We start from the raw sequence: 17,223 nt of genomic DNA on the forward strand, positions 1-17,223 counted from the left end.
ATTGATGCCCAAAATGAAAGTAAAGAATCTAATCATTCCTTTATTTTGTTAATTACAAAAAAAAAGAAAAATAGCTATTATAGTTTTCATAAGATTCATCTTATTCAAAAATCTTTTCATTTCATACATACTCTTTTATATATGTGAAATCTCCTCAGATGAATGCAACAAGTTCCTTAGGGGCAGAACCCATTTAATTTTTATCTTTCTATCTCCAGTGCCTAGTAGAGATCCTGATATGTAGTAGTTACATTACATATGTATGTATGTATGTATATATACATATACACACACATATATAAATTGGAGAGGAGCCTAAAGTTTTCCTATACTGAGTCAATTTTTTGAAACGATCATAACATATTTTTAAGATAATAAAAGATTCTTTCATAAATGAAAACAAAGACATAACCATGTTCAGTGATCCTCTGATAATTTTTAGCTTCTTTTTGCATAATGAGCTAATTGCATCAGGCCACAGAATATCTCTTCAATGATTTCCATTATTATTCAGAAGGAAAAATTAAATTTTGTTACCATTTAAAATGATCCACATGACTGTTGTAACTGCCTCCATTACTCTTTCCAGTTCTGCTATACATTATTTTGTTCACTATACATTATTTTAAAGATGCCTTCTTTTATTTCTTTGAACTCTTCATACTTATTGTTCCTTATAAGTAAGAAACAATAATTAATCAAATAATATTAATAAGTATAATTTGTTCATCTATATGCCAACAATCCACCATGTAGCCTAGTTTCTAGACCTTTCCTATTATAGGTAGAGTTGTTTTTACTTTCATATGAATAGGGTTTGGTTTTTTTTGTTGTTGTTGTTAATGACAGCCTCTGGATACAATCCTCTAACCTTTCTAGATTATTTTCCAAGATAGTTGGACCAATTCATAGCTTCAACAGCAGTGATTCAGTGAGTCTACTATATACCACATTTTCCCCAGTGTATTGTTCCATTACCACCAATGCCAATTTGAAATGTATGGAAACCTAAGAATTGAATTTATACTTTTCTATTAACCATCTTTAAAATATGTTTCTTCTAAGATATATTTGTTTCTGCTAAATATTTATTTGTTTATTTAGGAGTGGTTCTTGGGGATTTGTCAATTGTTTTTAAATTTCAGATTATCTGGTTACAAGAATTTTTTCTTAGTCCATATTGCTCTTATATTTTTTCATTTTTATATAACTAATACAGTATTATCTTATCTTTTATCCTACTGTTTCAACTATCTCTTGCAACACTATGTTCAACCATTAAGTGAGAGGCTTTGACCAGATAACTTCTAAAGTCTCTTTCAGTTCTAAATCTATGATCTACAATGTAGTTTTTTCATTTGTGTCTCTTGTATCTATGCTTATCTGAATTTATATTTAAAATAACTAGTTTTTTAAATTCAGTTGAAATGATAGTTTTTTAGTATGAAACTGTTGACTTTTGAAGCAATTTTTTAAAACTAAACAGCAAATTGTAGGATTTTATAAATTATTCTGCTGATTTCTATTATGGGTAAAAATTATGATCATTCTGTACTTGCCCTCTATTAGATTCCTATACATGTATATTATATATGCATATTCACAAAAACATATAGCTATATCTGTTTATATATATATATATATATAGATAGATAGATAGATAGATATAGATACATAATCTACGAGTCAATATTTTTTTTAAGGTTTATGCAAGGCAAATGGGGTTAAGTGGCTTGCCCAAGGTAACACAGCTAGGTAATTATTAAGTGTCTGAGACCGGATTTGAACCCAGGTACTCCTGACTCCAAGGCCGGTGCTTTATCCACTATGCCACCTAGCTGCCCCTTAATATTTTGTTTTGAAAGGCCAAGTCTGCTTATCTGTTCAAAAATATAATAAAAAATACCAGACTGGAACTTCAACTTGAGTTCATTTCTATTAAAATCTTGTGAATTATAAGTGTGTTATTCTGCTCTCTGTTTCCTATACTTTAAGGAAATTTTCTTATATAAATTCCTAGAATACAGAATTCAGACTGTGTGACTTTGTATTTTATTGGAAAATCAATAATTCTCAGATTATCTCACCAAATTCTGTCCTCTAGCACTGTCCTTTAGATTGCGGATATGAAGTATTTCACATTAGCCATCTAGATTTTGTTCAGTTTGCATTTTGTTGTTGCTCTACTAAAGTGATATTACTCTTTTGGAAGTCTACTGCTTCATTATGCTTTCCTATTGTCTTTTCTACATGGTTAATTCTTATATCTATTTTCCTTCAGCAATCTCCTTCCAATTCTATGAATAATATATGTTTCTTTTTCTATCTTATGCTGTCTTAACCAACTAATCAATCAGCAAGTGATTAATAAACACTCACCATGTTTGTGACATTATTACTGCATGTTCCTACTTTATTGTTAGATTCTCTTCTCCTTTCCCTCTGAAGATTTTTCCTTTTGTTCTTTAGTCCACATTATTATTCATGGTCCCAGAGCATTGTGGGGCAACAACACAAACCATTGTTTACTCATTTATTTCACGTGAAAATTTTTCTTTCAAGCTCTTCTGTGGAGATTTCTTTTTCTCACCTTTATAGTTTTTTAAATGATGCCCACTGCATTTAGTGTTATTTGGGTGATGCAGGGTAGCAGGTTGAGTCACAATCACTCACTCCACTATCTGTTCAGAAATCCCTACCATAGCATATTTCCAAAAATTATCTACATATAAGATGGGGCATAAAACTACCATCCAAATATACAATTAGAAAAAGTGGTAAGTCAGACATGAAGTAAGAGAACAATATAACAGGTAAATGACCAGCATGCTGCAATGGTACCCACACAAACTAAGAAGATGGAGGAGGCATGGTTTTCCGTGGGCTCTTTTGCGGAGGTTCTCAATATACAGTTATCAGTCATGAAGGAGGAGAGGGCAGATATTTTGCAATTTGCAGCAATGGAAGGAACCCTATATCAGTGAGATTACAGATTCATTGACAAAATGAAATACAATGAAATATTTCAACTGGGCTAATGAGAGTTTAAGATACACAGGTAAAACAATTAAAAAACAAGACATATAATGTAGTGTCAGTGATTTCAGGGGAATTATTGAAGGAAAATGGATTTCAAGTCTATAAACTCCACAAAATCTTCAGGGGAGGGACAATCTGAAATAGGTCTGAATAGCTAAAAATCTAGAAGGAAAAATCTCCTTCCTTAATAGAGTATGGGGGGGGGCTAGGTGGCGCAGTGGATAAAGCACCAGTCCTGGAGTCAGGAGTACTGGAGTTCAAATCTGGTCTCAGACACTTAATAATTACCTAGCTGTGTGGCCTTGAGCAAGCAGCTTAACCCCATTTGCCTTGCAAAAATCTAAAGAAAAAAATAGAGTATGGGGAGGATGGTGAGAAAGTGGGACAATGTCATAAGTGAGACCAAAAGTGAAACATGGTATATGGAAGGCCATTAAGAAGACTAACTAGAATTGAGCAGAAAGTTCAAGTCAGAAAGAACACCAAATGAGATACAGAAGTTTGGGTCAGATTATAAAATTCCATCTACAGTGACTTCATATTCTATCTACAATAGGGATTTTGGACAAAAGGGAATCCTTATAGGTTTCTGAATAGGAGAATAAGATATAATGAAATGAATGTTTGGAGAAGGTTAATTTGGCAGAATGACTTAAGAAGTCAAGAATGCTGCCAGGAATAATCAGCTAGAAAGCTACCATAGTAATTCAACAGTAAGCTGATAAGACCCAGAATTAGTGGGATGACAGTGAGACTAGAACATTTGGGACAATAGAAAGAGCATGGTGTAATGGAAAGAATAATGGATTTGGCATCAGATGACTGGAGTCCAAACCCTGACTCAATTCACTCATTTACTCCCCAGCTACTTTTCTAGGTTAGTCCTTCATCACCCCATTTCCTACTTGGTTATACTTTGGGACCCCCACACTGAATAACTTTCCCTGCTTCCCCTTTCAGCTTCTTTTTTATTTTCTTCTTCTCTGATTAAATTGTAAGATCATTCTTTAGAAAAGCCTGGAAAGACTTGCAGGAACTGATGGTGAATGAAGTGAGTAGAACTAGGAGAACACTGTACAGAGTAACAGCATGTTACTGTGTGATGATCAACCATGATGAATTCAGCTCCTCTCAGCAGTGATCAAGGACAATTCTAAAAGATGTGGATGGAAAATGACATCCACATCCAGACAAAACACTTATTTTATACAATATAATATAGGCATCTCATACTGGTTTTTGTTTTTGCAAGGCAAATGGGGTTAAGCGGCTTGCCCAAGGCCACACAGCTAGGTAATTATTAAGTGTCTGAGATCAGATTTGAACCCATGTACTCCTGACTCCAGGGCCAGTGCTTTATCACTGTGCCACCTAGCCGCCCATAATATAGGCATCTCTAGATGATTTTGATCAACTCACTGTGCCTCTCCAGGACTCAGTTTCCTTATCGGTAAAATGAAAAGACTGAACTAAATTATCTGTAAGTTCCCTTCCCAGGTCTCAATCCTATGACCTGCAAAAACATATCTAAAAAACAATGAAGACATGGATACTAATATGGGAACTTCAAATTCAAAAAAGAGAACTCATCTTTCCCTCTAAGGCTACCTGACCTTCTTCCAAACTTTCCTATTACTATCAAAAATATCATCATTCTTCTAGTCACCTAGGTTTCCAATCTTGGTGTCATCCACAAATTGTCTGACTCCACATTGCCAATCCGTTGTCAAATCTTGACAATTTTACCTTTAAAAGCTCTCTTAACATGTCTTCTCTCTAACTCATACACCTACCACACTAGTTCAGGCCTCCCACGTAGACTACTGCAATAGCTTACTAATTGATCTTCTTATCTCAAGTCTCTCCCCACTCCAATCCATCCTCCTCGCAGCTGTCAAACTGATATTCCTTAAAGTACAAGTTCGAAATGTACTTATCCCCCAAATCAATAAATTCAAGAGGTTCCTCATTATTTTCAGATCAAATAAAAACTCTTTTTAAAAGTTTTTCACAATCTGATTCCTTCCAGTTTTCCAGTCTTCTTACATATTAATACATACAAGAAAATAAAAAGTTGGATTTCACAAATTACATATATTCAAACACATCTGCACATACATAATAATCCTGCCATATCATCTACCTGTGGGTCTACTTGTGGTTCCTCATACACAATGGCTCTATCTCTTATCTAGAGAGGTTATCTTTACACTAGTTATCCCTCTTGCCTGGAATGCTTTCCCTTCACACCCAACTGTTGGAATCTCTGGTTTCCTTTAAGCTTTCTCAGCTCAAATGTCATTTGCAAAAGATCATTCCTGATTCTTCTACTTGCTAGTGCCTTCCCCCTCTAAAGCTAGGGTATGTCAATTCCTTTATATATAAATGTGTTGCATCTTCTAAAAGAGTATGAGCATCCTAAAGGAAGGCTCTATTTTCACTTTTTCTTTGTAACTCCAGGTTCAGCACAGTGCCTAACACATATTAAAGGTTAATTAATTACATATTTGGTGATTAATGAAAGAACAAAGTGATAAAAGAAATTAAAAACACAACAAAGTTTTAAGACTGAAGGAATAGAACAATAGTATGACCAACAGATATGGTACAATTGGAAAGAGAAACTGGTTTTGGTGAAAAGGCGATGCAACTAATTTATAACTATAGATTCTCAGAGATGGAAGAGACTTCAGAGGTAAACTAATTTGAACCATGCTTGATCAGAAATTGTCCCAAGAATTTCTCTAAAAAGCCTCAGCTTAAAGACTTTGAGTGATAAGAATAGGATAAAGCACAAGCTTCTCAACCTAAAATCTGAGTCCAATTCATCTTTCCAAATTCCATTCACAACTTCTCTTAACCTTTCTCATCCCTTCTTTCTAGCCTTACTCATATTCCTGTCATGCATTTGCCAATCTAATTTCTACTTCTCAGTATTCCTAGCTTCCCAATGTGGATTCAGGCAAATAAATTGATTTATGCAAATAAGAATATCCATATTATCTGACCCAGATAGTCTACTATTAGTTATATATGTAATAGCCCAAGATGGTTACTAATAAAAAGAATGGTTCCATAAACAGCAAAATATTTGCAGTAGTAATTTTGGAACAAAGTGGAAACAAAGATCTCCATAAACTGGAGAATACTTCAATTGTGGTACATGAATATAATGTTACAAGAATAAAACTTGAATATGTGAAATATGGAGAAGCAGAGAGAGAGATTTCAATATATACAATAGTGTAATGGAAAGAAAAATCACAAAACAATTAAAAGTTAATGTCATGAAATTATAAAGAACAAACTTGACTCAAAAGAAGGTGTCTGAGCAGTTACCTCTTTTTCTATCCCCACACCCATTTCTTTTCATACATGAAATCTTGCAAGCATGGAGCCCAAGTCAGAGCTGGCCTTCGAGTGGCCCTGAGGCAGGAACCTGAGGAGCCACCCATTACTTCCAGAGTGCTCAGCCCACAGTCAGTAAGGGGGAGGGGAGAGAAGAGACTGCAGAGGTCCCTCTGCTATCCCTGGGCCAGGTTTCTATTGTTTGCCCAGACTCAGAACCAGGTCACAGTCTGGGGCCCCATTCCAACAAAGAAAAGCAGAGTCCCTCCTCACAGCTCCAGGGTAGAGGGGAGAGCTTGTGATTATCCACAGACCAGAGCCCAGGCCAGGAGAGCAGTCAGAGCCTCTCATAAGAACTTACAGGAATTAAGGTGCCTATGGGGTATCCCAAAAAACTGCCAAAGCTTTAGAAGTATGGTAAATCAGTCACAGGCTGAGGAAATGAGCAAACAACAGAAAAAGAAAAAACTGACCATAGAAAATTACTTTAACTCATGAGAATTGGGGTATGAAATTATCTATAAATAAATTAATTTTTAATGTTTTTATATTTGGAGTTGTTAAAAATGGTTTGTTTTTGCTGAAATAGAACTTCATCCTTTAGATACTATTTGAATGTTGCATTCAATAAAGGTTCTTGAAATTGTTACATATGAGTTCAGTTAATATACAATAAATCTTACTATTAAGTAAAAAAAAAAAAGAAAAGAAAAGAAAATTACTTTGGTCCCATGGAGGATCAAAATTTACACTGAGAAGATGACAGTCAAAGCTTCTATATCCAAAGTCCCCAAGAGAAATAAGAAATGGGCTCAGGCTATGGACAAGCTCAGAAAAGACTTCAAAAAGTAAGTAAAAGGAGGTAGAGGAAAAATTGCAAGGAGAAATGAGAGCAATGCAGATAAATCATGTAAACCAAGTCAGCAGCTTGTTGAAGGAAATACAAAAAAAAAGCTGAAGAAAACAACATGTTAAAAACTAGTTTAACCTAAAAGGCAACTGAGAAGAATGCCTTAAAAAGCAAAATTGGCCATTTAGAAAAGGAGATAGAAAAAAGCTCTCTGAAGAAAATAACTCCTTCAAATGTAGAATGGAGCTAAAGGAAGCTAATGACCTTGTGAGAAATCAAGAAACAATAAAACTATCAAAAGAATGAAAAATTAAAAGAAAACGTGAAATATCTCATTGGAAAAAACAGTTATCTGGAAAACAGATCTCCAGGAGAGATAATTTAAAAATTATTGGGCTACCTGAAAATCATGATCAGGAAAAGACTTAGGCTTCATTTTTTAAGAAATAATATAGCAAAATTGACCTGATATCCTAGAAGCAGAGGGCAAAATAGAAATTGAGGCAATCCGCCAATCACTTCTTGAAAGAGATCCTCCCCCAAACTCCCAGGAATTTAATAGCCAAATTCCAAAATTTCCAAGCCAAAGAGAAAATATTATAAGCAGCCAAAACGAAACATTCAACTACCATGGTGCTACAATCAGGATTACAGAGGGCAGCTTCTACATTAAGGGCTCATAGGACTTAGAATATGATATGATAAACCAGGCAAAAGACTATAGTTTACAAGAATTAACTCAGCAAAACTGAACATCCTCTTTCAGGGAAAAAGATGGACTTTCAATGAAACAGGGGACTTTCAAACTTTCCTGTTGAAATGGCCAAAGTTGAACAGAAAGTTTGATCTCCAAGTACTTCACTCAGGTGAAGTGTAAAGTGGGTAGATGGGAGGGACTAATTATGAGGAGCTTGATGATGCTGAACTGCATGTATTTCTGCATGAGAAGAAGATACTGATAATACATATGAACCTTCTCATTTATTAGGGCAGTTAGAAGGAATATATGTGTATATATATATATATATATATATATATATATATATATATGTATGTATATATATGTATGTATATATGTATATAAAATAAAATCAAGGCACAGAAGGAAGTTGAATATAATGGTCTAAAATAGTATAAAGAAGGAATCAATGGGTAATTAAGTACTGAGATAAAGGGAAAGGAGAGGTAGAATGGGCTAAGATTATTTCACATGAAAGAGTCAAGAAAAAAGTTTTGCAATGGCGTGGAAGGGGGGGGGGGAGGCAGAGGGGAATAAGTGAGCCAGCCTTCATTCTCACTAGAAATGTCTCAGTGAAGAAATGATATACACACTGAAAAGGGTATGAAATCTATCTTACCACAGAGGAAAATGAGAGGAAAGGGATGGAATAAGGGGGACAGGGGAGGGAAGGGGGGAAGTAGGTTATAGAAAAGAGAGAGAAGATCATGGGAGAAGGTAGTCAAGATAGAACATACTTCTGAGGAGGGACAGGGTGAAAGGAGAGAGAGAATACAAAAATGGGAGTGGGGAGGAATAGAATGGAGGAAAATACAGTTAGTAATAGCAACTGTAATAGCAACTGTGCAATTACAGCTAGTAATAATAACTGTGGAAATACAGCAAGTAATAGCAAAGATATTGAAGCAACTTCTCTGATGGACTTATGATAAAGAAAGCAACTCATCCCAGAGACAGAGCTGATGGAATCTGAACACAAACTGAAGTATACTTTTTCCCCCCTCTCTCTTCATTTTTCTTGGGGTTTATCTTTTTTGGGGGAGGGAGGTTTATGTTTACTTTCACAATGGGATTACTGTAATGATATGAAAATAAATAAACCAACAAAAAACCCTCTGCTCCAGGTGAAATCTAGGGTTTTAAAATAGAAAATAAACATTTGCATATAAAAGTTTTTGATTATTAAATTAATAATAAATATCCAAAATTTCTAATTATAAAGAAATAAGATTGTATATGAAACCCACAAACCTTTGTTATATATAATTTCTTTTAGAAGTATATAAAAAACTGAACAAAGTAGAAACAAAATTATCCTGTTTGTGTACTTTTATGAGTTTTTGCATTCTGACATTTCTTTATATCTATATTGCTACTGGTGAGCAGGAATTATCATGTACAAAATAAGCAATTAATAAATGCCATATGAACTAAAGCGAAAACATTACATACTGTTCTTCTTAATTCAGATTCTCAGGAAAAATGGAAACAGAGGGAGAATATAGGAAGTCCCCCTAATCCTCCTTATGGGGTGCTCTAATCTCACATATAATTTAACTTAGATCCAGAGTTAAAAGGATCTCTACCCTATGAACATTTAAAACCAACAAATACAGTTTCTACAAGTGCCAAAAATAATAAGAATCTATCTAAAAAGTATAGGAGAAATAATTCATAGACATGAGTTTCTAGTATATTAACTAGTCTTTTAAAAAATAAGACTCCATGAAAGTTACAGGGATATACCCTTAATTTAATCTATAAATGTGATTACTATCAGATATAAATCAGATTTTAATTCTAATACAGCATCTCATATAGTTGACATTTATATAGTACTTTAAACCAAAGCACAAATTATCTCATTTGATCCTCATAAATAACACTTTTTAATTACTATGTGCATTATTCCCATTTAAAGAAGAGAAAACTGATGCTGAAAGAGTTTAAGTTGGATTTGCATATGATCACACGTCTAGTAAGTTGGGTTTCGTTTTTGGCAAGGCAATGAGGTTAAGTGGCTTGCCCAAGGCCACACAGCTAGGTAATTATTAAATGTGTGAGGCCAGATTTGAACCCAGGTACTCCTGACTCCAGGGACAGTCTCTATCCACTGCGCCACCTAGCCGCCCCAACGACTATTAAGTTTTAAATGTTGGAGGTGGGATCTGAATTTTGCTGTCTCCTAAGTCTATATCTCTTTTTTTGCCATACTCTATTGCTCAGTCATTCTAAAATACACATTCTGAAATGATTTTTCCTTAAAGAAAAAAAAATGAAGTAGCTTTTTAACTTGTTTTTATTTGATTTTCTCCCTGCTCTGGAGCAATAATTCTGACTCAATTAGACAAAAGTTCTCTATCATGTTAGAAGTAATAGTTGCAGTAGAATCAGAATTTTAAAGCAAAATAGATCTTTAAGAATACAATACAATATCCAATCTTAGGGATGAGGCAACTTGGAAGCAAATTTATAGGAGGTTATGAACAAAAGTCACCTAGACCAGGCAGACATGGATAATGCAATATATATCATTAGAGGGAATGATACATTCATGAAATTACAGCTCCATCAAATGTCTGTTTTTATTACTTCCATTTACATGCAAGGAAATTAGACTCAGAGAAGTAGGGGGTGACTTGCACAAAGGCACTTAGTTCCATACTGGTAAACCTGCACAAGAATTAATACTGGGGGCGGCTAGATGGCACAGTGGATAGAGCACCGACCCTGGAGTCAGGAGTACTTGAGTTCAAATCCGGCCTCAGATACTTAATAATTACCTAGCTGTGTGGCCTTGGGCAAGCCACTTAACCCTATCTGCCTTGCAAAAACCTAAAAAAAAAAATTAATATTGTGGGACTTAAAGTCCAATTCATTATCTCCAAAAGAAGATGTAATAACATCCATATTTTAGACTTGATTTTATATCATACACTTAAAAACCTGATGAAAAGATGTGAAAATATATAAATAAAAATATGAATCCTAATTCCACTGTTAAGTACTCTAATTGTACTGTTTTGGAATTAAAATGCATCATATAATTTTCTAAAATACTGCATTTTTTAATATTAGGTATTCTTACATTTAGACAGAAAGGTAAGGAAATAATTTTTTAAAATAGTAATTTAAAAATTAAAATAAACTAAATAATTTAATTAATGATTTTTTAGAGTATCCCCAAACAAATCTTGTAACAAGACAACTTTTAAAAGATGTTTTCTTTGAAAGAGATATAAATAATCTATTTTGTTCAACACTAACCTAAATATTCCATCAGCTGTTCAGCAGTTATGATTTCCATCATTGGTGGCAGTTTTACCTGAAAGATAAAGGATTACTTCAATAAAATCAAAACATTTCATAAAATTAAGTTTTATCTGCTTACTATAATCAAGGACTTACGTTATTATGTCTACACCTTTTATAGTGCCTCAGGTACAAATATTTTAATAATTGTTTTTAAATGACCCACATTTAATAAGATTTTGTAAATTCATCAAAATTTCTTATAAGAAAACCAGCCAATTAAGAAGACGGCCTTGGTATCATGTAATTTTCAGTCCCTGAGGTACAGGTTAGCAGGGATCTGTAAGACCTTCAAAACCAAGAGCAAGTACCAAATCACTATTTATCTATACAGCCTTTTATGAACCATTCCCAGCTGCAAGTGATCTCTTTATCCACAAATTTCTCCTAATACTGTTTGGATCTCTCTTTCGCATTTGCTATATTTTGTTTATTATTAGAATTATTTGTATACATAGATCTTTCTCTCTATATATGAAATCTATGTTCCTCGAGAGACTATGCCTACTTTCATTCTTTTTTACCAAACATATTTTAATAGTTTGATAAGGCACTGAATAAGCAATTTAACTTAGGTAGAATTGTATTTTCATTTTTTTTTTTTAGTTTTTTGTTTTGTTTTTTACAAGGCAGTAGGGTTAAGTGGCTTGCCCAAAGTCACACAGCTAGGTAATTATTAAGTATCTGAGGCCGGATTTGAACTCGGGTACTCCTGACTCCAGGGCCGGTGCTCTATCCATTGCGCCACCTAGCCGCTCCCTACCAAATATATTTTAACAGCTAAATAAATCTTAAGTCACAGGATACAGCCTTTACTATCTTCTACACAACTATCATCATTAAGCAAGAAGACCTCAGACCATAAGTGTTCCAGCACCATGGGTCTTCCGTCTTCTGTTTGGCATAGGATGTTCCCTGAGGAAGGCTGTTTAGGGTCAGTCATCTTCCATCTATCCCAAAGCAACCACTTCCATCTATACCAGCATAAGACTTCTTCCACCTTCTGCTGCCAATCCAATCTCTCAACTGGGATTTAGAGAATATCTGAAGCAAAGAAACTCCCTTTGACTTTAGATCTCTAATCTCCTACTGCACCTGTTCTTTGAGAGTAGAAGAGTGGCACTCTCCTCTCAATGATGGACATTCCGCTCACATTTCAATGACTCTGAACTCCTGTAGATCACACAGAACTTAGCAGCAACTACATTAAAAGCTTGTAGGGCTTGGAATATAATATTCCAGAAGGCAAAAGAGCTTAGAATGCAATCAAGAATCAACTACCCAGCAAAACTGAATGTCCTCTTCCAGGGAAAAAGATGGACTTTCAATGAACCAGGGGAATTTCAAATGTTCCTGTTGGAATGGCCAGAGCTGAACAGAAGGTTTGATCTTCAAATACAGTACTCAGGTGAAGCATAGAGAGTGGAGAAGAGGAAAATATGAAGGACTTAATGATGATGAACTACATGTATTCCTGTATAGAAAAATGATACATATAATACTCATATGAACCTTCTCATTTAATAGAGCAGGTAGAAGGAGCTTCTATAGATGAAGCACAGGAGAAATTGAATTTGAAGATATATTGTGGTGTAAAAATGGAGTCAATACATACCCTTTGACCCAGCAATAGCACTACTGGGTCTATACCCTGAAGAGATGATGAAAAAGGGTAAAAACATTACTTGTACAAAAATATTTATAGCAGCCCTGTTTGTGGTGGCAAAGAATTGGAAATCAAGTAGATGTCCTTCAAGTGGGGAATGCCTTAGCAAACTGTGGTATATGTATGTCATGGAACACTACTGTTCTATTAGAAACCAGGAGGGATGGGAATTCAGGGAAGCCTGGAGGAATTTGCATGAACTGATGCTGAGTGAGATGAGCTGCATATATACTCAATGGGGTATAGACATCTGTAGAAAGAAGGAGAAGGGGGACAAGCGGAAGGGGGGGAATGTGAGTGATGGAGGAGAGGATGGACCATGGGGGGAGAGTGGTCAGATATAACACATTTTCTTTTTTACTTCTTGCAAGGGGCTAGAACTGGATGGCCTATCTGGGACCATAGGGCCAGGTGGACGCTGGGTAAGGGGGTGGTATGTGGGCTCGAGGCCTCTTGGCCCCAGGGCTGGTGGTCTATCTGCTGCATTACTCAGCTACCCTACAGCAGAGACAGAGTGAAAGGAGAGAGAAAATATAGTTCATGGTAGTAAAGAAGTTATGAGTGGAGGGAGTTGTGATCAGCAATGGCAATGGTGGAAAAATATGGAAGTAACTTTTGTGATGGACTTATCCTAAATAATGTGATCCACCCATGACAGAGCTGGTGGTGGTGGAACACAGACTGAAGCACATTTTTTATTATTATTATTTTCTGGGGGGGGGGGGTGTTGCAGGGCAAATGGGACTGGGTGGCCTGCCTGGGGCTGCACAGCTGGGTGATTGTTGGATGTCTGAGGCTGGATTTGGACCCAGGTGCTCCTGCCTCAAGGGCCACTGCTCTGTCTGCCACCCAGCCACACCTACTATTGTTATTACTATTTCATTTTATTTTGAGTCTTTTTTTGGTTTTGTTTTTTGTAGGGCAATGGGGTTAGGGTGGCTTGCAAGGAGTCATAAAAACTGGGTGATTGTTGGGTGTCTGGAATCAGATTTGGGCTCGGGTGCTCCTGGCTCCAGGGCCGGTGTTCCATCCACTGCGCCACCTGGCCATACCTACAATTATTATTATTATTTTAATTTTAATTTTCTCTCTCCCCTTTTCTTTATCACTTATGCGGGTCTATACTTTCTTGTGGGAGGGGGTATTATGTTTAGTCTTAAACAAGAATATTTTACTAATGTATAAAAAAATTATTTGCACAGAATAAGAATAAATAAATTTCAAAAAATAGTACCTTCTAACTACAGGTGTTTCTTAGGATTCTTTCCTAGGTCCCCTTCTTTTTTCCCTTTATACTACTTCCCTTGATGATCTCATTAGGCCCCATGGATTGAATTCCTACCTTTATGCTGATGATTCTCAAATCTATTTTTCCTGCCCCAACTTTTCTACTGAGCTCTAATTTCACATCTTCAAGTGCCTTTTCAGACATCTCAAATAGGATGTCCAACAGATATCTTAAACTCATTTTGTCCAAAATGGAACTCATGATCTTTCCTCTCTAAACCCTCTCCAATTCCTACATTCTCTATTCCTGTAAGAGGGCAACACCATCCCTTCCAGTCTTTTAGAATCACAACCTAGGAGTCAGCCTATTATCCTCACCATCTCTGCTCCCCACCACTTTACCTCCTCCCATAGCCAAACTACACCCAAGGTCTATCGATTTTACCTTCATAAAATGTCTCAAATATGTCCCCTTCTCTGCTCTGACAATGTCACCACTCTAGTACAGACCCTTATCATTTCATGTCTTGATTACTGCAATAACCTGCTAGTGGATCTGCCCATCTCAAGTTTCTTCTCATTCCAAAGGATGCTCCAATGAGCCACTAAAGTAATCAAGGCACACACATACCACTCTACTCCCTACTGCCTCCAGGAGTGGAGATTGTGGTTTTCTTTGTTTTGTTTTTTTTTGTATCTCTAATGCTTAGCATAGTGTTTGGCACACAGTAGAGGTTTAATATTTATTGACTATTGAATAACTTCTAGAATTCATTCATCTAGTTGCAATGTTACCTTCTTGGATAAAAGTTCCAATCAAATTTTTCTAATTTTTTCCCCCTTTAAGTGTTATAGATTGTTGGAGTGGAACAATTAATTTCTTTTTAGGTTTTTGCAAGGCAAATGGGGTTAAGTGGCTTGCCCAAGCCCACACAGCTAGGTAATAATTGTCTGAGGCCAGATTTGAACTCAGATACTCCTGACTCCAGGGCCGATGCTTTATACACTGCGCAACCTAGCTGCCCTGACAATTTCTTTTTAATAAAAATTCTGTTATTGTTTCCTTTAATCATTAAGTCATCTTTTGACAATGATAATATCTGGTCTCATGCATAATTTGCAGATATATTTTTAAACCAAGTTTTTATTTTGGCTAGTGTGCCATTCAGCACCGACAAAGTAAAAGGATTTCATCTTGCATCATAAATGCTTTTGATGAGGCTTTGAGTATTATTATAGACTGAGCAAAACTGTGATTTAGTTCCTTCATATTTTTCCAATATTTTTTCACTGCTTTCATTTAATATATGTATGCGTTTATGTAAAAATTGTGAATTGGGGGGGTGGAGTCAAGATAAGATCTTTAAAGGCAGTTAAGGTCAAATGGAAAAAGCAGTCCAAAAGGTCAATGAGGAGAATAATACCTTAAAAAACAGAACTGGCCAGATGGAAAAGGAGATTAAAAAAAGCTTTCTGAAGAAAATAACACTTTTAAATGTAAAAATGGAACTAAGGGAAACTGATGAATTTATGAGAAATCAAGAAATAATAAAACAAAACCAAGGGAATGAAAAACTAGAAGAAAATGTAAAATATCTCACTGGAAAAACAACTGATTTGGAAAAAACAGATCTAGAAGAGATAATTTAAAAATTATTGGGCTGGGGCAGCTAGGTGGCACAGTGGATAAAAGCACTGGCCCTGGAGTCAGGAGTACCTGGGTTCAAATCCGGTCTCAGAAACTTAATAATTACCTAGCTGTGTGGCCTTGGGCAAGCCACTTAACCCCATTTGCCTTGCAAAAAAAAAACCTAAAAAAAATTATTGGGCTACCTGGAAATTATGACCAAGAAAAGAGTCTAGACTTCATTTTTCAAGAAATATTCCAAGCAAAACTGTCCTGATATCCTAGAGAGGGTAAAATGGAAATTAAGGGAATCCACTGTTCATCTCCTGAAAGAGATCCCTCCCAAAATCTCCCAGGAATATTACAGTCAAATTCCAAAACTCCTAAGTCAAAGAGAAAATTTACAAGCTGCCAGAAAGAAACAATTTAACTACCATGGCACTACAGTCAGGATTACAAAGGATTTGACATTGTCTACATTAAGGACTCACAGGACTTGGAATATGATATGCTGGAAGGCAAAAGAGCTAGGATTACAACTGAAAATCAAACTACTCAGCAAAACTGAATATCTTCTTTCAGGGAAAAAGATGGACATTCAATGAAACAGAGGATTTTCACACTTTCCTGCTGAAATGGCCAGAGATGAACAGAAAGTCTGATCTTCAAATACAGGACTCAAGTGAATAGAGAGGGTAGAGGAGAAGGACTTATTATGGAGGGATTTAATGATGCTGAACTGCTTGTATTCCTGCATGGGAAGATGATATTGAAATTCATTTGAACCTTGTCATTTATTAAGGCAATTAGAAGTGTGTGTGTGAACTGAATACGAAGGAATAGTAGATTATAGCCCGCCCCTGAAGAGTGCTGCATTGTGGGAGCTCCTTCCTTTCTCACTCCCCGGCCATTTTGGCAGCAGGTCTCTGGCTGAGGGTCCTTCCGCTCCGCAGGCAGCAAGATGGTGGCCGCAAAGAAGAGGAAAAAGTTGCTGAAGTCCATCAACTCAAGGGTCCAGCTGGTGATGAAACGCGGCAAATACATGGTGGGCTACAAGCAGACCCTGAAGATGATTCGGCAAGGCAAGGCCAAGCTGGTCATCCTGGCCAACAACTGCCCGGCCTTGAGGAAATCAGAGATTGAATATTATGCCATGTTGGCCAAAACTGGCATACATCACTACAGTGGCAACAACATTGAATTGGGCACAACATGTGGGAAGTACTACAGAGTATATACACTGGCTATCATTGATCCAGGTGATTCTGATATCATTAGAAGCATGCCAGAACAGACTAGTGAAAAGTAAACTGTACAAAAGTATTCTTTAATAAACTGGCCAGAGATTGTTTAAAAAAAAAGTACATTATAAATATGGACTCAAGGGGCAGCTAGGTGGCGTAGTGGATAAAGGA

General features: G+C 36.0%; 1 protein-coding gene and 1 pseudogene across 7 annotated transcripts in view; one reads left to right on the forward strand and one right to left on the reverse strand.

The window, feature by feature from the left end:
* Positions 1 to 17,223, reverse strand: part of MINDY2 (MINDY lysine 48 deubiquitinase 2) — a 133,572-nt gene that overhangs the window by 80,599 nt on the left and 35,750 nt on the right. For all 7 annotated transcript variants that reach the window (XM_074234567.1, XM_074234566.1, XM_074234565.1 and 4 more), the window contains exon 2: positions 11,244 to 11,301. In XM_074234567.1, the coding sequence (XP_074090668.1) occupies positions 11,244 to 11,301 (58 nt within the window). The remainder of the gene's footprint in view (positions 1 to 11,243; positions 11,302 to 17,223) is intronic.
* LOC141521724 (large ribosomal subunit protein eL30 pseudogene) lies at positions 16,728 to 17,163 on the forward strand (annotated as a pseudogene).

This window comes from Macrotis lagotis, chromosome 4, assembly GCF_037893015.1.
Source record: "Macrotis lagotis isolate mMagLag1 chromosome 4, bilby.v1.9.chrom.fasta, whole genome shotgun sequence".
In the NCBI taxonomy this organism is placed as follows: Eukaryota; Metazoa; Chordata; class Mammalia; order Peramelemorphia; family Peramelidae; genus Macrotis; species Macrotis lagotis.